General features: G+C 42.7%; 1 protein-coding gene and 1 long non-coding RNA gene across 3 annotated transcripts in view; one reads left to right on the top strand and one right to left on the bottom strand.

Moving 5' to 3' along the window:
- Positions 1–23,186, top strand: part of pcdh7b (protocadherin 7b) — a 112,590-nt gene that overhangs the window by 39,622 nt on the left and 49,782 nt on the right. For both annotated transcript variants that reach the window (XM_067579602.1, XM_067579603.1), the window contains exon 2: positions 12,317–12,536. In XM_067579602.1, coding sequence (XP_067435703.1) covers positions 12,317–12,536 — 220 coding nt within the window. The remainder of the gene's footprint in view (positions 1–12,316; positions 12,537–23,186) is intronic.
- LOC137174958 (uncharacterized) lies at positions 18,567–19,314 on the bottom strand. The gene is made up of 2 exons (XR_010925513.1): positions 19,164–19,314; positions 18,567–18,876 (listed from the first exon to the last, which is right to left on the bottom strand). It is a non-coding gene; the product is annotated as an uncharacterized lncRNA (long non-coding RNA).

The raw sequence follows: 23,186 nt of genomic DNA, 5'->3' as shown, positions 1-23,186 counted from the left end.
GAGAAAACCTGTTTGACAGAAACTAGGTATAACAGTGCGGAAGGGTTTTGGAGCCAACCCAGGATGAGGCAAATCCTGGGTATTGTTCTTAGATCAAAGAGAGCGAAAATGGCAATGTAATACGAGCTCAAATTAAATGGATGTTTTGTCTTTTTTTTTTTTTTTTTTTATGTGACAGCCTCAATTCTGGCCTTGAGTTTTGATGTTGGGTTGTTTTTTTTGTTTTTTCCAAGCTGGTTCTGTTGTGGCTGGTTGAGAGGAGAGAGGGAGACCACATTCCCGCTCTCTCTCTGTGTTCTCGCCGACGATCCACAAGGATGCGGGAGAGCCTATTCATAGCAATCACAAACACACATATCGCTAACCTGACTTCATGCCTCCGTATTGATCCGGCATCATAGATCCTTGATGATGCCGCTCGTGATGCACAGCGCCGTTTCTTAGCGCTCGTCACTATTATATGTCATGCCGATGTCACTTTAAATCAATAACCATCTCGGAGTCATTGACCTCCCCCAGCCACACACACACACACACACACACACACACACACACAGGCTCACCACCGCCAACACCGGCTCCTTCATGGAGTCAGTGAGCAGAACGGGTGCTGTCACTGCAGAGACTGAGGGCCGTCTTGTATGTCCACACGGAGGATCTTTCTGCGCTAGCTTAGGTTACTTCAATAGAAGCCATTCTTTCCCTGTAAAGCCCCTTGCCCTCTCATTTCTGTCCCTCTCATGAGTAGCAGTACGGATGGGGAAGGGAGGGGGTCATGCATACAGTTAGGTGCATTCACCTGTGCTGTGTATGTGTGTGTGTGTGTGTGTGTGCGTGGGAGGGGGGAGGTATTTCAACGTGACACAGGATCCATTGCATCTGCTAGCCCTGCACACCACCGCCGCTCACCATCCTCCTCCATCCCTCTTCCACCGCTGGCCAATCTCACTGACGATTCTTTTATTCCTAGGATACCAGCTGCTGGTAAGGTGATAGGTGAAACACACACACACACATGCACAAACACACACTAGGCGAGGATGGATGGCACACAGGCATTGTACAGAGCTCGCCGGAGAGCAGGCACAGGTGTCCGGTAATCATGCCTGTTTGACCTCTCTGTACCCTTTGATTAGATTAGAAGAAAAAAAAAATATTTTCTGCATTCTTTCTGTTTACTAAATGTCTCAACAAAGGGCTTCATTATTGGCAATTTCCTATGTAACCTGAGCACATTTTTCTCCCCCCTTCCCTTCTTATTAAATAAGGTGAACAGCTTGTAGCTCAGAAAGGACAAAAAGAAAAAGGGCCAAATTGAAGTACGCATGAATTTTCTTTTGTACTCCTCCTCCAATGGTTTTTCTGCATTATTTTTGACTTATTGGGCAGAAATACCAGAGGGAACAAAACAAGCCTCGTTGTTAATTTTGTTTTTTTCCGACACTCCTGTACCCCCGTTAACAAAGTGCCACTGCAAGCAAGCGTGCTGGAGAGCAGCGACAGTAGGGACCAAAACAACCTGACGCCATTATCAAATTTCCCATTAGCTGCCCAAAATGGCTGCCCAGTCAACAACTAAGTAATGAGATCTAATAGGGCTGGAGCTGAAAATGAGAACATAAGAGCATATCTTACTGGCTTTTTTTTTCTCTTTTTTCATTCAGTGGGAATAGTGTCAAAGAGAAGAAATAGCAAAGGATGGAGAGAGGAGAGAGACTGCTGTTAGCTAAGTGCACTCGAAGAAGTGCCTTGGAGGAGAGGACTATTTTACATGCGGATTAGTGTGCATATCGCTGTCATCAGACAGTGATACGACGCCCTGATAGACTGTCTGTCTTTGATGCCTTCTGAGGCATGGGGGCCTTATCCCTTTCGCCTATCTTCTGTAACACGCTCCTCAAACACACACTGATCACTGATCCAGCCTTTTAGAACCGCTGAGATGTGGGGAAGATTGGATTGTAAGATGTACGTGCCTGCGCGTGTCACTTTTTGTAAAGTAGATCATATGCTTTTTCAAAGTCATTGCAAATCTCTAAATAGGGGGACGTGTCAATACGCAAACAGGCTTTCACCGGCATCCAAAAAAAAAAGAGAGAGAGCTCATTTACTGTAACTTTGAAACATCACACATGAATTCACCAGATCAAGATTTTAATCTTTTAACACCACGCATAAAGTCCCCGAAAAGATGTGCACGTTTAATATTTCCAACACAATCCGTCCCCCCCTTGCTGCTGAATGGCTTGCATTGTGCACTTTCAGCTACTTCATTTTGCATTCCTAAGCCATTCAAAATGAACAGTCGGTTGAAAAAAAAAAATAGCAGGGAAAAGAAAAAAAAGAAGAAAAAAAAAGCACCGCCTTTTCATTTTCTCCCCTCAAACGCTATTAAAATTTTTTGTTATGTTTTCCACTTTGGCCTCCTGGTGAAAATAACACATGGGGATTGTCTGGGCCCAAGCCAAACACACATAAATTTCAATATTAATTTGGTCGGCACCTCAGCAGCCTCCCCAGCTTCCTAATCTCCCGCCGCATATCTTCATTATCTGAAAGTGTGCTTTCATTTTAATTCCATTTTCATCCATCAAACGTCGGGGAGGTTTGACCTTGCGTGATCTCGACAAAGATAGCGAGGTGTGGGAGGGGAGTGGGCAAAAGAGTGACAGAGAGAGATAGGGGGGAAGTGAGGGAAGAGAGAAGTTGGGAGATAAGGGCTTGAGTTGAGATGATGAAAGAGGATGGAGGGACATGACGGGGAAGAAACGCAGGGGAGGGAAGGGGGAAGAGACGTCTTCCGATGCCAAGTTTCGAGCTCTGTTAAAGGTGCGACTGTGTATGTGTGAATCCTCGTGTAACACCGGCGGAGTGTAGCATGTTAGCAACTACACTCTATATCTTTCCTGCTACTCTCTATTCATTCCTTCCCTCCCTCATTTGCCTTGGGCTTTTCCCATCCTCCTCCATTCTCTCCCCTCTCACCTCCGTTTATTTATCCTGACATTAGTTTTTAATTACTCATTTGTAATAATTGTTTTCATAATTGTTTGGATCGTAATTGTTCTACGCTTCTGTTGTCAGGAACAGCTGGTGAATGGGACCTGTAAGGGAAGTGTGTGTGTGTGTATGTGTGTGTGTAAGTGATATGATCAGGACATACATTTGGCATTCATTTCATCAAGGCAAAGATACGCCACCTGGTGGAGCTATCCTGATGGAATGAAGGAAGTGCGGATGTTTCTTAAGATGACACGAGGGCACACACACACACACACACACACACACACACACAGAGGCACGGACAGGCACTACAAACACACACACACACTACTTATCCCACATGAATGATACATGCCCGCATGATCATACTCAAATAGAACGCCTCATTAGTGGATAAGCTGGATATGCTCTCTAACCTCCCCCAATCTGTCTCTCTCCTCTCTCTTTTGCCTGTTTGGTTGGCAGCCCTGATCCCCTAAATGCAGGTTATCTGTCATCAGTGACTCAGGATGGTAAATAAAGAATCATTTATCAGCCTTATTAAAGCCTCTACACTGTCTCTTTCTCCCTCCCTTATCTCAGTCTTTCTCTTTCTTTATCCTTCTCTCGCAAATCTGTCTATCCCTGTAGATGCTATCGCTGCATTTTTTTTTTTTTCTCTATCGGGGGTGACATTCGTTTCTTTAGCATTTGAAGGTTTTCTAAATCTTCCATCTGTGCCCGCGCGGCGCAGGTAGCATAATAATCGAGCCGCTGTGTCTCATATCCGTAACGGCAAATAGCTCAGCTCTGGCATTTGGCCGCTTTGTGCCAACTCCAGGCTCCGTTGATGCCATGTCATGCTTTTCTGCTGACACCCCGGACCTGTGTCACAACAAGCTAACGTTAGCGCCGGCCCCGGGGCTCGTCACATCCTGACAATAGTAGGCCGTTGGTCAGATGCAGCGCTGCCAGTGCTGTGATGGATCCCCCCCTCCCACACACATGCGACACCTAGATCACCCCCCCCCCCCCCCCCCCTCTTCTTTCCTCCTCATGCCAGAGCTGGAAACCTAAGCTGATGATAGGGTGACATGTGAAATGACATGACAATGCCAAAGAAATGACACACAACCGTACACGCCGACTTACACTTGACAAGAGGCTCTCGCACGCCTGAACGCACGGGGCACGGTTTCGCTTGATACGTGCGATACACACACGTGCGATCACGTGCGCTCGCTCAGTGGATGTTATGCCATTCGGTTGTCAGTGTGCAAACTAGAGCTGAAGTCAAAAAAAAAGTAGGAAATGAGATCTTAGGAATTGCAGGCAGACTCTATGTAAGCAATATCGGGGTCAGGGTTTGGTTGACACTCCTTCCAAGTCTCTGCCAAGCACTTGTGTGTCAGCAGCAGCAGCGGCTCTTAACATGTCGACACGGGAGAAGGCCCCATCCATTCATAATGAGAGGATGTAACATAATTCGCGATTGACAGCTGAGGATGTTGGAAATCCGCAAAAATGTACCACAGCATGAATGGAAATACATTTGGTCTACAATGACAAGCCTCCCTTTATGAATTACGTAGCTTTCATTTATCCTTTTTTTTTTTTTTTAATGTCCTTTTTAGCCTCATGCTATCAGTTACATGACACTATGCTCGGCTATGATGGTGTTCCTGCAGCCCAGCAGAAAAGCAGAAGGATCCCACAAAGGGTGTTATTTGTCAGCTTGAAGCTAATCCACTGCCACTCAACACCAGCTCCCCCCCCCCCCCCCCCCCCCCCTCCATCCAACCCATCAACCAAAAAAAAAACAAAAAAAACAAACAAAAAAAAAGAAACACTTCTCCTTTGCCATTCAGAGCAGGTCAGGGGTTGGGCTAAGCTTCTGAAGATGTTCAAATGCATCCCCCCAGAATAGTATCTCTGTTACACCAGTGGCCTAATCCGCCACTTGAAGAGCAATTAAAAGTTTAGCCCAGACTTTAAGAAAGTAACCATGTGTGATCTTTCTTTTTTTTTTCCTCTAATTTTTTTTTTTTTTCTTCCTGCGGGTCTGTCTCTCCGGCTGTGCGCATGGGGTGCATGCTAATAGGAAAGTGCTAGCTGTGGCACTCTTCCAAAGGCATTCCAAACACACTGGGAAAATAAAAGACTAAATGGGGGGATGTGGATGAAGGGAGGAAAATGGAGCTAAGGGATGGAAGGATCCCTGACTTTCTCGTTTTTCTTATCATCTATTTTCCCTCCCTTTCTCTACTCTTTCTTATACTCTTTCCAACTTTTGCATCTTTTTTTCCCATTTTAATTCCCACTTCCTTTTTCTCCTTCCAAAGTGGTTCCCAAGACACACGCTCTGAGACCAAGAATTTATCCCGACAGAGTTCCTCGGGAGGACTTTTTGTGCCTAGCAACAACTTTTTATGGCACAACCTCAACCGCACAATGGCCAGAAGCATCAGGGAGTTCATGTTTTGGGTTTCCTGCTGTCCTTTTGGATCAGTTGAATGGTCTTTTCTTACTTGAGCATATATATTTATACAGCTATTTCCACTGCCAAGCAAACGTAATAAAGGGTCAGTAAAGACTCAAGAGAACGGCAGTGGACAAGCGCTGAAGGACATTCAATTGATCGGTGCGCCGTCAGATCATAAAACGACCACATGGTAAAATGGAAGGGTAAAAAAAAATACTCTCTCTCTCATTTCAAAGACCGACAGGAGAGTGCTAACAGCATCATCAACTCTTAACGAGACTGTGTGCCGTGTTGCCCGTAATGTCTGCACCTCCTGTAATAAAAGTATTTTTAAAGGTGTTTAAAAGTGTTATTATCAAGCTTTGTGCCCATGTGGATTGTATGACCTCGCGGCTCCCTGACATAACTTTAAATGGAAGTTTGGCATTAAAATCTACTAATGTAATCTGACTATCTACTTCTATTTCTTTCTTATCTTCAAATCCATCATTGGGTGCACAGTTAAGGTAGCTGGATGCCCTTGTATGCCTGACTGTCTAAAAGGATGAGGGGGGGAAAAAAAAAACTTTTTTCAAACTCAGCAGACTAGAACAAAAAGGAAAAAAAAACAACACTTTGCATCTTTGTTGACTTTGTTGGAAAAATCAGACTGAACTTGCAAGGACTTCTTTTATCTCGGCTTTTTTATTTTTCTTTCTTTCCTCCTGGAGTCTTGGGTGTTCTTTGGAAACGTAACCCCGGTTTTCTTCTCTTCATCCTGCCGTTTTCTTATGGTTAAGAGTGACCCGGGAGGAATGTGTGCGGAGGAGTGAAGTTTGAACAAGACAGGGAACGTGAAGAAGTGAAGAGGAGCGCTGGAGCTTGACAGGGCCAAAGCTATCAGTCAGGCTAGAACATGATACCTGAGACTCTGCAGGCGGTTGCACTAACAAAGCTGTAGCCCACTACTTTCTTTCTTTTATTTCTTTATTTATTTGAAAGGTACCGTGTACAGCTTTAAACATAAATGCCATTTGATGCACTGTACCAGAGTTAGCTTATAGCTAGGTTTCACTTGCGGCCCCCTGTCACAAAACATATTACAGTGCAGTACAAGTCAAAAAACATAATACAGAGGATAAGGAAAGTCTTCAGGTAGGGCATTCCAGCTCCAGAGTCGTGGCTTTTACAGAAAATGCTGACTGCCCAAATGCTGTGCAACGAAACGGTATAGTTCGCCAACATTCCCACAATTTACTCAGCCCAAACCAAAATCCTCATTGGAATACCCCTTGTCCCTCATGGAGGGGCTTACACACCTGAGAGACTATGCGCATTTGGCTTGCTTTTAACTACCGAAGCCAGGCAACATCAGCATTCTGTTCTTAGGTTAGCCCGTAACACCCGTAATTAAGTGCAACTGGGCAGCACCCAAATAGAACCTGAACCCATCCTGATCAGATTCCAATTGATTTCCACTCAGACATTCACCTTGAGGGCATTTGTCTCATTTATCACTTCGGCATCAGTCTATCTGATGATCTTTTTAATCCACAGTACTGGAATTACACTATAGGCCTCATCTGCATGTGAGCTTTGTTAAGCAAGCGATCGCGACTGGGTTAAACTAATTTGGGATTCCAGCAAGTATGTTGTTTGGTGTACTGTGGATATTTGGCGCTTTCTGCGTGTCTCAGGTGGCGTATCACAGGTCACTGTCTGGTTGCCCATTAAAAATGAAACATGGCTTCTTAATTACCGACTGGCACTTTTGGCAATCATAACCATGCTCATGTGTCACTGCCTTCTCTCACTCTCTCTCCAAGTCTCTTTGTCTTCCCCTCCTGTTTGACTGGCCTCTTTTATCATTCCTTCCATCTCCCTTACTCATACTTCCTTCTCTGTGTCCCTCCATCTCTCGCTTGACTGCAATAAGACACTGGCCCTGCAGTTTATGTTTGCTCCCCTTGCCCCAAGTCCGGCCCAGCCACAATTACTTCCTGTGGTTCACGGTAGTGGGTCACTGCCATCCGCCAAAGGTATTTACAGCTGAAATTACACACACCATGTTTTAAAAAACCAGACCCACCTCCACTGTTATATTATCCTCCACCTTGCCCAGAGGTTGTATTGAAGGTGGGCTTAATTATAAAACCAGACAGCCAGAGAGAACGGGTTCAAAAGACTTCCGCAATAGATGATAAGCAGCAACAGAGCATAAACATAGTAACTCTTGTGTGTTCTGCAGTGGTGCTGTATAACATGAGCATTGAGGAGTGGCATGCTGAATGGGTAGATGATTGGAAATTTGGAAAAGACTAAAACTTTACATTAGTATAAGCCTTTAGAAAGATGCACTGAATGCCTTCTCAGTGATCTGTACAAGTCAAATTCTAAGCACAAGCATGGCGCACCACCTCCAAACAATGTGTTCCCAATTCAAGGTTTACTGGGGAGAAAAAAAAGAAATGGGGCTCAAACAGAGTGCTGCTGACAGTGGCTCAGCATTTAGTCCATGGAGGAGGAAATGAAAATCAAATCCAAGAGAGGTTATTGACATGAGTGGCACGGCCCTGTTTTTATTGGCTCTAACTCAGCTTGAGTCAGGCAGCCCATGTGTTTTCCCTTTAGCATCCAGGAAAAAGGTCGGACTAAGCTTCGTCCAGCGCGCCCAATAAACCTGTGGCTTGTTTGCATTGTTCATTTTTTGGGATGACGGATTTGCTCAATCACCCGTGGCTGTCACAGCTGGCTTTCAATCACAGGCAACACCCCAAAGAGGCCTCCGCTGTCAGGACCTTAAAAGGGGTCCCAGCATCTGGTAAAGATAAAGCAAACTAGTGCTAACTTGTAATGAAAGCCATGCATTAAAAGCTTGGCTACTCTCTGGCAGAACACAGCATGGGGTTTAGCTGTGTGTTTTATGCATGGGAATCAGAATCAGCTTTATTGGCCGATTGTGTTTATGCATGCAAGGAATTTGACTCTGGTTTCTAGTAGCTCTCAATGTACCGCAATGTTCAGGAGACACATGGACATAAAGCCAAAGCAAAGAAAGCAAAGCTGAAAAGAGATACGTAAACATTAACATATGTCTATTATGTACAAGCAAGTAGATGAAAAAAAAATAGATATATACATACAGAAACAACAAGTGGACTACAACATACAATGCCTATATACAGGTGAAACAGTTTCTGTAGATTTTAAACAAGGATACAAATAGTGCAAAGAGTGCTGAAACAAATTTTGAATGTAATAAGTTACTTTAGATACATACTGTACAGTCAGTGGTTATGTACAGTATGTGCATGTGTACACATCTGTGTACAGTATATATAGCCTGCTTAAATAGATATTTGGAAGTGATGGATGACTGATTTAATTGTTCATAAGTGTGACAGCGAGAGGAAAGAAACTGTTCCTCTGGTAGTTTTGGTGTACAGTGTTCTATAGTGCCTACCGGAGGGGAGAAGTTGGAACAGATTATGGGGTGTGAGGGGTCTTCGGTGATTTTCCCTGCCCATTACCTGACTATGGAGGGGCACAGGTCCTGGATGGTGGGCAGGTCGGCACCCATTATGTTTTCTGCAGACCTGACTGTCCATCGTAATCTGTTCCTGTCCTGTTTGGCGGCTGTTTGGTGTTGAAGTGTAAAAGTGGAATAAAGTGAGGTTTTGTTTCCTGATCTCTGAATCCAAGGTTTTCAGATCATCAATCACATCATAGACAGTCAATAAAATGGGTTATATCTGCAGTTATACTTGGAAATAAAGTGCAAATAAATATAAATCCTTTAAAAATAAACGGGGCTGGGGTCAAGCCGTTTTATTGCCCCTTTGTATGTGTGCATGTGTGTGTGTGTGTGCTGGTCTTTCTGGCTTGGTCACCGCTGAATTGATTGGCAGCTGAGTTGACCATGAGGGCAGAAGGTCAGGGGTAGGAGGTAGAGGCAACGGCGTCAAAGGGCATGTACTCAATCAGGCTTAACAAACACACCGAGTTCGAAAATGGTCGGTATCTGGTGAGAAGGGGTCAACTCTTGTGCCATATGACAGCATGGACAGATAGAAAGGGGGGGGGGGGACACTTTCACTGTAACACCCACAGCTTGATTTTTATTTCTCACAATGTAAAATCTCCCTCGCTATCACTCAAGCATTAAAGTATCTTCAGGGCAGCAAAACCCTAGTCATCACCGCTGACTCTGTGTGTCTGCATGGCAGATCATTTTGTTAATTTCTCCCTGTGGTTTGGCCATGTGGCGAGCCCCAAAATCGTCCACCCTATGAATACTTGAGAGAGAAAGGGAAAAAAAAAAAAAAAAAGATTGGTTTTGACAACCGGGGCATGTTGGACAATTCATTTTTCTTCCCTGGCCACTGAGACACACACCTAGACATACACACACATATAAGAGAGGAAAAAAATGACTAAGAAAGAATCGCTTTTTTATTTTATTCATTTATTTAAAAGACACAGAATGAAGGGAGCGAAGGTCGCTGTGCAGACGGTGGTTGCTGTAGATTCTAATCCAAAGCCTCCGGCGATCTCTGCATGAACTCCATTTCTGGTCTGCAAACAAATTAGCTTTTTTTTTTTTTTTTTTTTTTCCCTCTCTCTTCTATCTCGCTCTCCCTCCAGTGAAAATAAGGGGAAATTCAGGTGAATAAAATCTATTTGTTCATTTAACTTTTTCTCTCTCTCTCTCTCTCTCTTTCTCTTTTTCCTGTCAGCTTCTTTTCTCTCTCCAAAACTCAATTTTCCCTCAGTGTGCGCTTGCTCGAGTGTTTCTTTTCTTTGCAACGGTCTTGCCAGCAATTCATTAGGCAACAGTCATTTAATTTGTATCATTAGAAAACCGTGTTTCCCAAGTATGGCACTCCACTAAATCTGATCCAGACAAAGTACTTTTTTTTTTTTTTTTTTTTTTTTCAAATCGCAAACAATCTGTGGGACTTGCTAACGTACACCTCACACCAAACAAGGGTTTCGGAGAAATAGAGTAAAAACAAACAAACAAAACAAACAAACAAACAAAAAAATGGTTTAATATCTTAACATCTCTTCAAGTGTTATTACACTTACAGAGAGCAGTTCTCCTTCTGGGCCCCAATTTTAATTATGCAACAAATGTGTGACTATCCAAGTGAAATTTGCATGAATATTTATACCAATTCATTTGTTGAGTGTTGATTGTAATTACATGGAAACATGATTTATTGCCAAGATTGCTGTGTTAGCCAGCCAGCCAGAAAAAGAGAACCCGGGCGGGAAATAAATAAATAAATGCAAATTTCCACACAAACACACACACACACACACAATGAAAAGGAAGTCCGTTTCTCCCAGTGGCTTGTGGGAAATTTCATTATCAAAAAGAGAACAGTCTTCAGTGTGTACCTGGCAGAGATTCAGAGGTGCTATACAGTGGGTGTCTCGGGATGACAAAATAACAAAGAGGTTCACCTCTCTAAGGCGACCCGTCACAACACTTCCGGAGAATGGTTTCTACATCTTCGTGTATATGTGTGTTTACGCTTCATTTGTCACTCTTGTGAGACATAGGAAGACTTTCACACGTACCGAATATCTACGCGATACGAGCTTGACGTGATGTTTTGATGTTGGCCTCCCGAATCGAGTGATGGGTTATGGATAGATGTACAAATTAAGGCGCAGTTACCGATCACCGTGGCTGATAACAGAGTTTTTTTTTTATCAGGTGAGACAATGGGGGAACAAATGCAAGAAGAGGGAGGGAGAAAGAGAGTAATGGGCTTCTGTCCCGTTTAATATTCTCATGATAGAACAAGGAAACAAGAAAGAGGAGAGGAGGGGGGGGGGAGACAGAAGGGGAGGAGAACACGAGCAAACGATGAGGTCCAGTAAGGGGCGGGAGGAGAAGATGCACAGCAACACAGGCGAACTCTGACTGTGTTTGTATCTAATTAATGAATGGCATTAGCCATTTGTTATGCCATTTATTCTAGTAATGACAAAGCCCGGTCTTTCATTCTTTGCCTTATGCTCATTCTCCTTCTTTCATCCCCCCCCTCTCTGGATTGAGAGATGTAGCGGGAGGAAGGGGGAACAGACTGAGACATTGTGAAAGAGGTCTCCACTTTAATGACATGCTCTGTTACTGCTTAACTCACTGACACTGCTCAATAATGTGTTCGAGCAAGCTACACATATTGACAGCCGCAGCTCATCTAGCAAAGCCTTTTGTGTGTGTGTGTGTGTGTGTGTGTGTGTGTGTGTGCGCGCGCACGCAAGCGACTTTGTATGCGCCAGTCTTTGCCTCCGCGCTTTCGCTCTGTGGTGTCAGAATCAGACGTCCTGCCGAGCCAGATGCTCGTTCACCTTGTCCTCTTTTCAGTGGACAAACAAATAAGTGAGCAAGGCTGGCGCATTCTTCCAACTTTAGTTGTATTTAACACACAGGTTTAGCTAGCTGCTATGTTTTGCTCGGTCTCCTGAGCCTCGAGCGAGCTTGTGAAAGACTCCATTTATACAGCCTCCTATTGAAAGTTTTCATGGTCAGAGAAAAGCGAGACCTTGTTTGTGGTAATAAAAGATCTTTGCTACTGTGATAGAGCAGCTTGTGACATAGTGACATATCAGGTAGCATTAAGTTAGCCCTTGTAGTTGTGTCCTTAAAATCAAACCAGCACCTTCGACTCCTCCAATAAAGCATAGCCTCTTTACCCTTGCCCCTTTTTCCCATTTCTCTACCATTCTGACCTGATTCCCCTTTGTAAAAATCCAGGCGATCCAACTCCCCTCGCTGACGTCTAACAAAAAAAAAAAAAAAGAAAAGTAAAACAGTCCCTTTTATAGTGACCCCCGGCCATTTGGTTTCTCTTGTAGCCGTTTCGCCGAGTGACCTTCTCGGTGGTGAGCCAGCCCCAGGACCCTCACCAGCAGGGATCGCTGCAGAGCTGCTACGACAGCGGCCTGGACGAGTCGGAGACACCCAGCAGCAAGAGTTCGTCGGGCCCCCGGCTGGGCGCCCTTCCCCTACCTGAGGACAGCTACGAGAGGACAACGCCGGATGGCAGTGTCGGTGAGGCAGAGCACATGGAAAATGGTAGGGGCAAACACTGAAAGGAGATTAAGAAAACGATAAGATACAGGAAACACACACGCACATACTGCCTAAAGCATTCACGTAGCTCGTCCGATGGTAGACAGTCTCACAAACATGCAGGAACATGTGAGCTTCTCTCCTTTTTTAACATTTGTTATCAAGTAGTTCTCATTCTTGAGGTGTTTTTTGGCTTAAATGTTTGTGGCAATGGTTAGTTAGATCTGTAGTGTGTTAGGTATGATTTGGTGTTTGAGGTTGTGATGCAGTAGCTGTTGCAGCTTTTTATTAAAGCTAACACTTCCACAGTTGTACGTCATGTGAAGATGAGGTGTGGGATTAATTATAAAATCTATGGTTCTGTCTCAGAAATAACAGGTTTATTTGATCAAAGGGGCTACACGAGGGAATAAACGTATATTTAACAGACATTCTTTTAGATGAACAACTTGCAAACCGCCTTTCTCCTTTTAGTTTGAAGCTGTTTTGGACCTCTTTACAATTCCTATTGAATTTCATTTGGCGTATACGTTTCAACTTGACTGGGGATAGATTTTCTACATGATCTCTATAACTCGCCATGTATTCCTGGAGATAAAGTAAAGGAGGAGCTACTATGGGGGGTAAATACCCAACTTGAATTGTTAAGAAGCTGCACAGATAGCTGCTTTACTGATATGCAACATGTGTTTGGCTCGAGGCCCTTACGAAGGAGTCGTTTTTCTGTAATCATGAGATAGAACTGATGTTCTGTAGGTTGTAATAATAAAAAAAAAAAAAAAGACCACGGTATAGAGAGAGTGAGTGGGAGAGATGGAAAAAGAGCCTATTATAAAGGCAGTCCCTAGGTACAGTACTGTTTTTTTTCCCTTGCAGAACCTTCTTACAGCTAGCCTGAGCTACTTTCCAACCAAGGACAAAATATGTGTGTGGATGTGTGTGTGTGTGTGTGTGCATCTTGGTGTGCAGTGAGAGATGGGGGTAATGGTCCCATTCATAGTCTAGGAGTCTGAGGCGATGCTTAACAAGGAGTAGCTGTCTTGAGAGTGCTAAGCCTAAGTGCAGAGGCTTCCCCACTGCAGCTTAGGATAAGGATATTGAAATGGCTTAAAGATTCACATCCTCTTGTCTTAGATAGAGTTGCTTTCAAGATGATTTCTTAACTCATGCCAGGATCTATGTAGCGGTGTACTAGTCAGTTTAATGTTACATTGTATCCACAAGGTGAAGCCTAGATAAAAAAAAAAAATATTGGTGATCAGGAAACTGTCTAGATATGGGTTTTGCTATAATCTTGTTCAGGAGATATAAAGTCAGGCAAACTAGACATCAAACGGGCAGTTACACAGGTGTCCGCAATGACCTCTCTCAAATGTTGGCATTAATACAGATTAAAAGGGATTTGAAACACTGTGTGAGCTGATAGGTGCTACCTTGTGGGTATTTAAAAAAAAAAGTCTCCTTTTTCAGACAATAGGTACCCATTTACTGGCCAAATTACACCCAATTAAACGTTAATTTCAATTTGGTCTCTATTTAAAATAATTGGACAGGGACAGCTGATAGCAGACAACCCAGTTAGATCAAAAGTATGATCAACCTGTCAATCATATCCACCTTGAGAAGAAAAAAAACCCAGCATAAGTAGTGAAACAAACGGATCCAAAAATGGAATATGATATAAACCCATGTGTCTTGAAATGTTTGTCCAATTTGAATTATTTAAAAAAAAAAACTACAATTAGCACATTGATCAAATTTGGTTTCACCTCGGTGCGCATGTGTTGTTAGTTTCAGAGGATACTACAACAAAGTACACTGGAACTTTAGAGATTTGTTGGAGGAACAGAGTCAAGGTCAATTCATGAATCAGTCTCCATCCAAGAGAAACAACATGCTCTACTGCTGCTAGCTATCTTTAGTGAGATCAGCTGAACTGGTGTGTGTGTATGTGTGTGTGTGTGTGTAGATGGAATGGCAGCTGTACAAGTGAGATTGGGAGTAATTGAGTGCATGTGAATACAGGCCTGTTCTGTTCAACATAGTGTTTCTGATCTCAAATCAACCACAAAAATCTCACATCTTTGCAGCACATTTATACGATTCTGAGTCCGTACACAGTTTCTCTCTCTCTGGCTAACAGGAGATATAATCTGGCTTTAGATAGGCAGCAGGGTGGCCTTGAGGTCTGAGAGACTGTAACAGTTCTACGTCCTATGATTCAATCCCTGAAGAAAAGCAACTATATGCTTCCTCTTAAAGCGTCCTTGCGGAAGATGCTTAGACCCCTCGCTTGCTCATTTATGTTTAGTCACTCTGGATAAGAGCATCAGCTAAATACCAAAGTGTAAATTAAATGCAATCATCTAAGGTTAGGGCAAATATTGGCAAACTGCTCCCGCCTCTTGAGGGAAGCTAACTACAGTCATTAACACTCCCTCTTGTGTTGTAGCCAGAGCACACACAGACACCATCAGCACTGTGTTTGTCCTATATAACCCCCCCCCTCCCCCCCCCCTCCCCCTCCTTTTTTTTTTTTTTTAAACAAAATTAGGGAGTTACGAGGAAAGAGGGAGAACAAAAGTTAGCAGATGGCTTGCTGTGGTGCCCAGTGCTGGCATGGGCATCATTAGCAACAGGTAATTGCAGGCATTTATGTGCGTTCTGTGACAATGATTTGTGGAGAGAGTCTGTTTTAGACCTCGTTTGTCCTGTGCAGACCAGAAGGAAGCAAGTAAAGGGGAAGAGAGTAGTATGTGTGTGTGTGTGTGTGTGGAGGCAAAGTAGTGGAGGTTGGGATCAATTCAAGACCGTTGAAACGTCAACCTTGAGGCGAGAGACACGAGCGGCAGCCTGAAAACTTTGATTCAGAAAATTTGATTATATATTTTTTTGTTCGCTGCGTTACTGATTCATCACGTCTGATTGTTGTTGCTTTGTGTTCGGGGCGAAACGCGGACAAAGGCTAATGTCCCTTTTTTGGTTCCGTGCTTTTTTCCAGCTCTGACTCAGTTGTTGTCAATCGATGTTCACACAATGTGCAGGAACAATCGTCCTCCACCGCAGCTGCTTGTCTCTCTCACACACATGAATGCACGCACGCAAGTACCCGTCCAACCCCTCAACACACACACACAAAAACACACACATAAGCAGGCAGCCGTATTAACACGGACCCGGACAAACACATGTGAAGACAACACACACTCACACACACACACACAGACTCTTGTTTTTCACTTTCTGCCTCCTGCACAGATGTGCCGAGGGACCGTGTTTTCTTTTCCTCATCTCTTTCTTCAAGGTCGGGTTTCGAACTTTATTATTTTCTATTGGTTGATTTCCTTCCATGGGGAGTGTCAAAAAAACTGGAGAAAAAAAAAAAAAAAAGAGAACGACTTCTCTCCATCTTGGACGGATTCTACCAGAACCAATTCAAAACAGGGGTCACTGTGGGAATATCAACACATTCTTGACCCTTACTCCACTACACAAACTAGACTCTACAGTAGTTTCATCTTCATAGACGTTGATTCTCAGTGTGAAAGACAGTCGAAAGCTGCCTGTCAGAAACCTGTGAGAATAGGTTCAGTTGAACAATGTAAAAACAATCAATTTGTAGTCTTTAGTTACCATTTCAGAACACAAAATTCATCATTTTTAACCCTAATTCCTGAACAGAGCGTAGCCCCATATATCGCTCAGCTATGGCATTTGGAACATTTCATGAAGTCTTGATCTTTTTGATGCACAGCTGGGCCCTCACTTATTCATAAGCTTACCCCCACGCTCATCAGATATTCATAAACGCTGAGTGTTTGGAGTCAAACACTCGATTAGACCGTTATGGATGTCAAAAAGCTCCTTCCAGATGTACGGTGTTACCGGTGGGTCAAAGACTCGCGCTCCATTATTGATCTCCACATCACCCGGGGGGGAAGGGGGGTAGTGGATTTTTCAATTTTTACCATGTTAGTTCGAGTACACCTCAAAATAACATGCTTTCACATTGCCCTTTCATCATGAGTGAGGTGTCTGAGGTGTGCAAAGTGTTTTTCATGTGAAACCTCTGCACAAATCAGAACCGCTCCTGGCACTGAAGATGTAATATCATTGTTCAGTACATCAGTGGAGCTATGCGGTGTGCTGTGCTTGTTGCTGTAGGTCACGCTGCCAAGGATTTATCCTATTTGATCCATGAATCATTACTTCGTGGCTTTTTCTTTTTTTTTTATAGAAAAATGCTAATGTATCACTATAACCTTTTAACTTAGCCTCACTTTCTTGTATTTTATTCTGACTAGCTAGTGGCTAGCTATGCTAGTTTACCCACTTTTGTATGCTTTCTGATAAGAGGATCATTGTATGCAATCTGACTTTTAAGGAGGAAAAAAAAATCATTAAACTTTCCTGAAAACAGACCTTTTTTTTCCATTACTGCATTGGTTATTAGTACCTCTCAAGGCGCACTAGCTGACAGGAGGATATGCACTAGTTTACTCAACTTTTTATTCACCACTACATCACTGAGTGCATCTCACAGACACCGATGCCCGATTTCATTTGTGCTGGCTGCTAAGACTGATAAATAGTGCAAATTTATTGTAGCCTCTAAAAGAGTAATAGCACGTCCTACTGGCTGCTAACGTTAGCATGCCTCCCACGTTTCTCTGCTTTGGCTGCCAGACAACACCCCCCCCCTCCCTAGCCCCCTACTCCCATCCACCCCCCCAGCACACACACACACAAACACACACCAGACTCTATCTCTCTCCTGTCTCTCCTGCTGAGAAATCTCAGGGTACCACCGTTGGATTACAAACATCATCATTTAGTGTTGACTAGTCGGCCCAATAGAGTAGGACAGACAAGTGGCACATCACAGCAGCTATCAGTCAGGTTGTCGGCTAGTGCACTGCAGACACCGTGTGAGCCATTGCTAACACACATACACACAAGCTCTGAAGCGAAAACCAGTATGATAGAGAAAACAGCAGTGTACGGAGTCATGGCCAGGTGGAACTCATTTCAAGTGCTTATTGCTCAAGAAAATACTGAAGATTGGTTCAAAATACTGTACTCTCCAAATACTGGAGGAAACTTTACTGAACTGTATGTGTAAACTAGTGACAACTAGTGTAAGAAATAAAATGTAAAATTTGGTGAGAATAGAAACTACTCCTATGCAGGGGACAAAGAATGTATTTTTATACTTTTTTTTAAAAATTTAATTAAATGAGTGAAAATGCAGAGCAGATAAAATTAGCTGAAAATATATAACTTAATTATGAAAATGAAATTATGAAAAGGATTTATGTTGATTAAGAATGGTTAACTATTTGTATGAAGAAATTGTAAGTGTACTATGAATTCTTTAGGAATGACTGTAAAACTTTTCGCTGTAAATTTGCAGTCATTAACTGGCAGCAGCTTCACCCGCAAAGTATTGTATTTTTTCTTACAGTTTCATACTGTACTTAAGAATTACAGCGTTTTACTAGATATAAATGTGCAGTTCATCGCTGTATTCTTGTAAATGTGCAACACAATACTGGCCACAGTATACAGTAAATTACTGTATATTTACAGTATGTAAACTGTATTTGAATTTACAGTATGTATCCTGTATTTAATGATTATTAAAAGATGTTACTGTAATACTACTACTACTACTACTAATAATAATAATAAAATGACAAAGAGACAATATTCATTATGCAGTTCCTTTTCAAATATTTATTAAAATAAAAACATGTCACCAGTGCAACACAAGCAAAACTAGACCTGAATACTGTACTTTTCTTTTCTTTGTTTCCTTCTTTCAACAGATTGACAATTTTTTAATTTAAATGAGCGCATACAACATTGGGTAACTCACTGTGACAATTTCGTTTTTGTGAGAAAGGAACATCAAACTGTTTTTTAACCTTCTGCAGATCAGCAGCAGTCTAGTTTGCAAGAGTGAATTACAGTAAAGTGAACACAGAACAAATGTGCAACTGTTTTTTTTTTGTTTTTTTTCTCGGAACAATGTAAAAACCTGAGTTCTAACGGTCTGAATAAGAAAAGACACTGGGGTTTCACTGAGTGAGTGAGCGAGTGAGTGAGTAAATAAGAGAATGCATGTTTGAATGAGTGTCTGGGTGAGATAGTGGGTGGTTGCGTGTGTGTGTGAAAGATCAGACAAAGTCCTACTTGAAGTCGCTGAGCATCTTGATGAGCGTGCAGACATGCCGATTTCACTGATGTCGCCTTCTTTTTTGACCATCTTCCCGCTCTTCTTTTTGCATCTTCTCATGACTTGCTTTTTCGCCACCCTCAGGAATAAATGTCAACGCCGGTTCTGAAAAAACAATGTAGAACGACAAAAATATTCTCCTTTCAGGTGACATCAATCTATGAATGTGACATATCAAACATGAATCTCCGCAAAGTAGTGGTGTAGAATATTGAACCAGGAAATAGTATCAGCCATAACAATATTAGTAGAGGCGGCGGTAATGTTTGCAGTCGCTGTTCTTGTGTCAGAGGCAGCAGTGGTTATCGCTAGGTTATTGGACAATGGCGATGTGTGAAGAAAAGTCAATCAGGTCAAGCTGTGCGGTACAGTATGTGTGAAAAAGCTCTCACCTCTGAATGAATTCCACTGTGCATCATTTTGATACTGAAGGTTGAAACTGTAGGAGGCGGAGACGACTCCAGCGAGCACAAGCACAAAGGATGTTCCTTCACACAGCACATGTTTTTCTATGCTCATCATCCATCATTGGTTTGTGTCATTGGACCTGAAAAGAAAAGATTAGATTTAGAAAGGTCTTAGAAAGAAAGAAAGTCTTGTATGGCTCTTTTTGCTAGTGTGAAAAACACAGAGCACAAGGTTAGACTTACTATTTCACTACATTAAAAGCAAAAGCAACAGTTTAATGTTGATGTAAACTGAGCCAAATGTTGGCATGCTCTAATTTTAGCTAGCTAGAACATTGCAAATATGAAGCTTTTCAGTAGCTTTGTTATGATATTGTTCTAAATGGCAGAAGATTCAACTATATTTTACTTCCTTGACAAGGATAATGGTACATACCTTACATATTGACGCTTTAAGGCAGAATAAAAATGGTAACTTAACGTTACTCAATGGAAGTTGCCTTATCAATGCAGCTCTGGACATCTGTGACAAAAGGCTGAGCAGGTTGTAGTGTGGCCTTTGTGGAGACAGAGACTGGCTGGCAGATGTGCTCCGGTTTGTTGAAATCAACAAATTAAAATGCAACCTGCGAAAAAACAAACGTTTGGAAGAAAATAAAAATTGGAAATTTTGAAATTTTAGATCCCACCTTCCCAAGATACTCAGCTGGTTTCAGTAAAGTTTAGAGTAAATTCCTTTAAACAATAGCATTCTTTTAAAGTGCTGTAATCGCATTTTATTCTCTCTCAGATTGCATTGCAGTTTGTTATGTTTATGTGGTTATATTGTGTGTGTATATAAGACCCCGCAAAGAATACCCGATGCTTATGATGGTACTATCGGGGATCCTAATAAAGAAACAAAGAAACAAAGGAAGAAAGTACAAAGAATAAATTAAGAGGAACTCAAAATCATGCAGGCAGACAGAATGATGCACAGAGCAGCCTACACATCAGGCAAGTGTTCACGTGCTCAGTCACATAAAAACAAAGAAGCTCTAGCCATCTTTCACACACACACACACACACACACACACACACACACACACACACACATACACAGTCCTCATTCACTACAATGAGGCACTGCATCATTTTCCAGCTCTGTGAAGCACCTCACTAGATCACTTCACTTGTTGTTGTTTCTCTCTATTTCCGAAGCTATGCCCGTTAGAATGCTGCTTAGCCTGGTTAATAATGTGCATGTATATGTGTGTGTGTGTGTGTGTGTGTGTGTGCACGCGTGTGTTTGTGTGCAACTCTGTTCATTAGGCAAGCCCAATTGTAGGGCCAGATGGCAAAGCGAGTTTATTTAATTAAAACCATTCATATTTCAAGAGCGGAGCGGCAGCAGCGCTGGTCTTAGGACTGATTTCCCCAACTTGGTGGAGGGATGGGAGTGTGTACGTGCATCTCTATTGGTGTGTGGGTGTGTGTGTGTGTTAGAGTTTGTGTATGTGCTGTGTGCCCATCACCACCCGGCGGAGAGCAGTGCAGTGAAAAATCACCCAGCGGAAGGCACTCGCGCTATCAATCAGTATGTTACACACGCTAGTCCTCCCCAAGGTCACGGTCCACGTGTGCGCAGGAGTTAAAAACACAACAACGTTAATGTGGAAATTATAATCAAGACAGAAACAGGAGAGAAAATAATAATCAGTTACATCTAACCAAGGGATGATGCTTGTATAATTCACAGCAGGGTTTTGTCTTTCTGTATGTGCCTTCAGTCCTCCACGCCATGTGTCTTTCATTCATTTCCATCCGTCCCTTACCCCTCGCCCCTTATTTCTTTTTTTTTTTTCGTGATATCCCCCCAGGCAAAGGCGACAGCAAAAGGGAGATAGAAAAGAACAAGAAGACCCGGTGAGATGATGTGAGAGAAAGCACTGAAGGAAGGTAAAGAGAGGGGAAGCACATGGCAAGGCAAGAGTAAATGAATAACACACCGCACGGGAGCCCGGGAACAGATCGAAGGATGGTAGGTGGGAGAGAGTGAGACAGAGAGAGAGAAGAGGCAGGGAGAAAATTAATAAAAAAGAAAAAAAAAAAAATAGATAGAGAATGAGAAGCAGAGGGGGGAAAAAGGGAAGAGAAAGAAAGAGGGATGGGGTTACATGCATGGAGAAGTTTGCCAGCAGGGAGTGGCGGTTGACAGAGAGATGATTGATCACTGCTCAGCCGGAGCAGGCAGGTATTCAAATCATACCCCCGGTGTCACATCCACCAGTCCTGTCTTCTTCTTCTGTCTCTCCACATGGGCACACATGGACTGTAAAGCCCACCCGGTGCAGTCTTAAACTCCCGTAACACACCACACTTGAAAGAACTGAACTTGAAGAATACCTGCTCTCAATATGAAGTCAGAGTCTTGGGAGGGGAAGGGGGGGGGGGGGGGGGAGAGGGGGAGACCATTAACCTTTTATGTCTTCTTTGCCAAAAAAAAACTCCTCCATATATATCTAAATAATTTCTAGTGTTATCTTGCCATGCACTCTTTTTTTTTGTTTGTTTGTTTTCTTCACCCAGGTTTCCAGATATCCACCTCTGAGATTTCTGCAGCCACTTCGATACACTGGTGGTAAACAAAATTCAAGTTTCTAGTGCTCACGGTATTGGAAATAAAAAAAGAAAATCCTTTTTTTTTTAAATTTAACAGCAGCATCTCTTCCCAGAGACGACGTCAGTGTTCCTCTGGATAATTCGCAGACCTCACCGCTGCTACTGTCTACCGAAGAAATAGTCCCTGCGAAAAAAACTGTTGACAGCAGCTCGTTCTGCGGAATATCAGGAACACTGTTTTCTTGGAATAGATGCTGAAGTATCGTGTTTCAGTGTTTTAGGAGCAGGAGTATGAATTCTGTTCACATCCATTGCATTCGGGTGGAGGCAGACATCTCAGATGCTTTGTAATTTGAACAAACCAACCCTTTAAAACATCTTAAATAATAACACAGAAGGAAGGAAGGAGACAGTTTAAAGAGGGCGTCTTCTGACTGGAAACAATCGAGGAGCAAATTACAAATCTGACAAAAAAATGGGAGAATTGTTCAAAAACAATGTGGTGTTTTTTTGATATTATTCACTGCATTATATATATGTTACAAAGCCAAAAGTAAACAAGTACTGATGTATGTGCAGGGACACACACACACACACACACATACACATTGTGGAAGTCCAAGTGTGGATAATGGAATTGTTGCTGTGGTGTTTTGTGTTGCTAGAGGCGGACTGACACCCACTCCAGACGGAGATTAAAAAAAAAAAAAAAAAAAGCCGTTCAGCTGGTTTACAAACACTGATACATGGAGAAGCATCACACACACACACACACACAGCACATGATGGCCATTTTGTTTGAGAGAGGAAAAAAAAAGTGCAGCCACTTTATAGCGAGCTCAAGACTCTGTCTTTATACAGAATATGACCCATTCTTACACACACACACACACACACACACACACAAAAAGCAACAAACGCGATTTTAAAAAGGTGTTATTGTCAAGCATTTGCAATAAAAGCCCCACTCAAGCAAGGCGCCTATATTGTTTCGGAGGGAGTACCTGCGTGTTGATTTTCTCTTCAAAGATGTTATATTTTCTACATTGTCTTCTGCAATCTGGATGCACGGCTGATAAAGCGAGCACTTGTAGGAGAAAGAGAGAGAGAGAGAGTAGAATGGTTTTTCATGGCGCTGCAGAGACATGACTGTATTTTCAATTAAGGCCTACAGTCATGCGCGCCGCCATGTGCATTTTGTGCCTCTTTAGGTGCAACAAAGCAGCGACTAGCAATTTTCGCTTGTCTCTTATCGGCACGGGCATTTGTTATGTTTGGAATGAAACCGCTTCCTCTGACAGCTGCTAATTTGGAAAGCACCTACTTTTTTTTTTTTTTAATCTTTGTTTTTTGTTTTTTTTTTACTCCGCACACTTTTCTTGGCTGAAGTATGTGTGTGTGTGTGTC

The sequence above is a fragment of the Thunnus thynnus genome, chromosome 22, assembly GCF_963924715.1.
Source record: "Thunnus thynnus chromosome 22, fThuThy2.1, whole genome shotgun sequence".
Taxonomy (NCBI): domain Eukaryota; kingdom Metazoa; phylum Chordata; class Actinopteri; order Scombriformes; family Scombridae; genus Thunnus; species Thunnus thynnus.
Note: the sequence above shows the minus strand (reverse complement) of the source record. Positions and strands in the feature narration are given on the sequence as shown.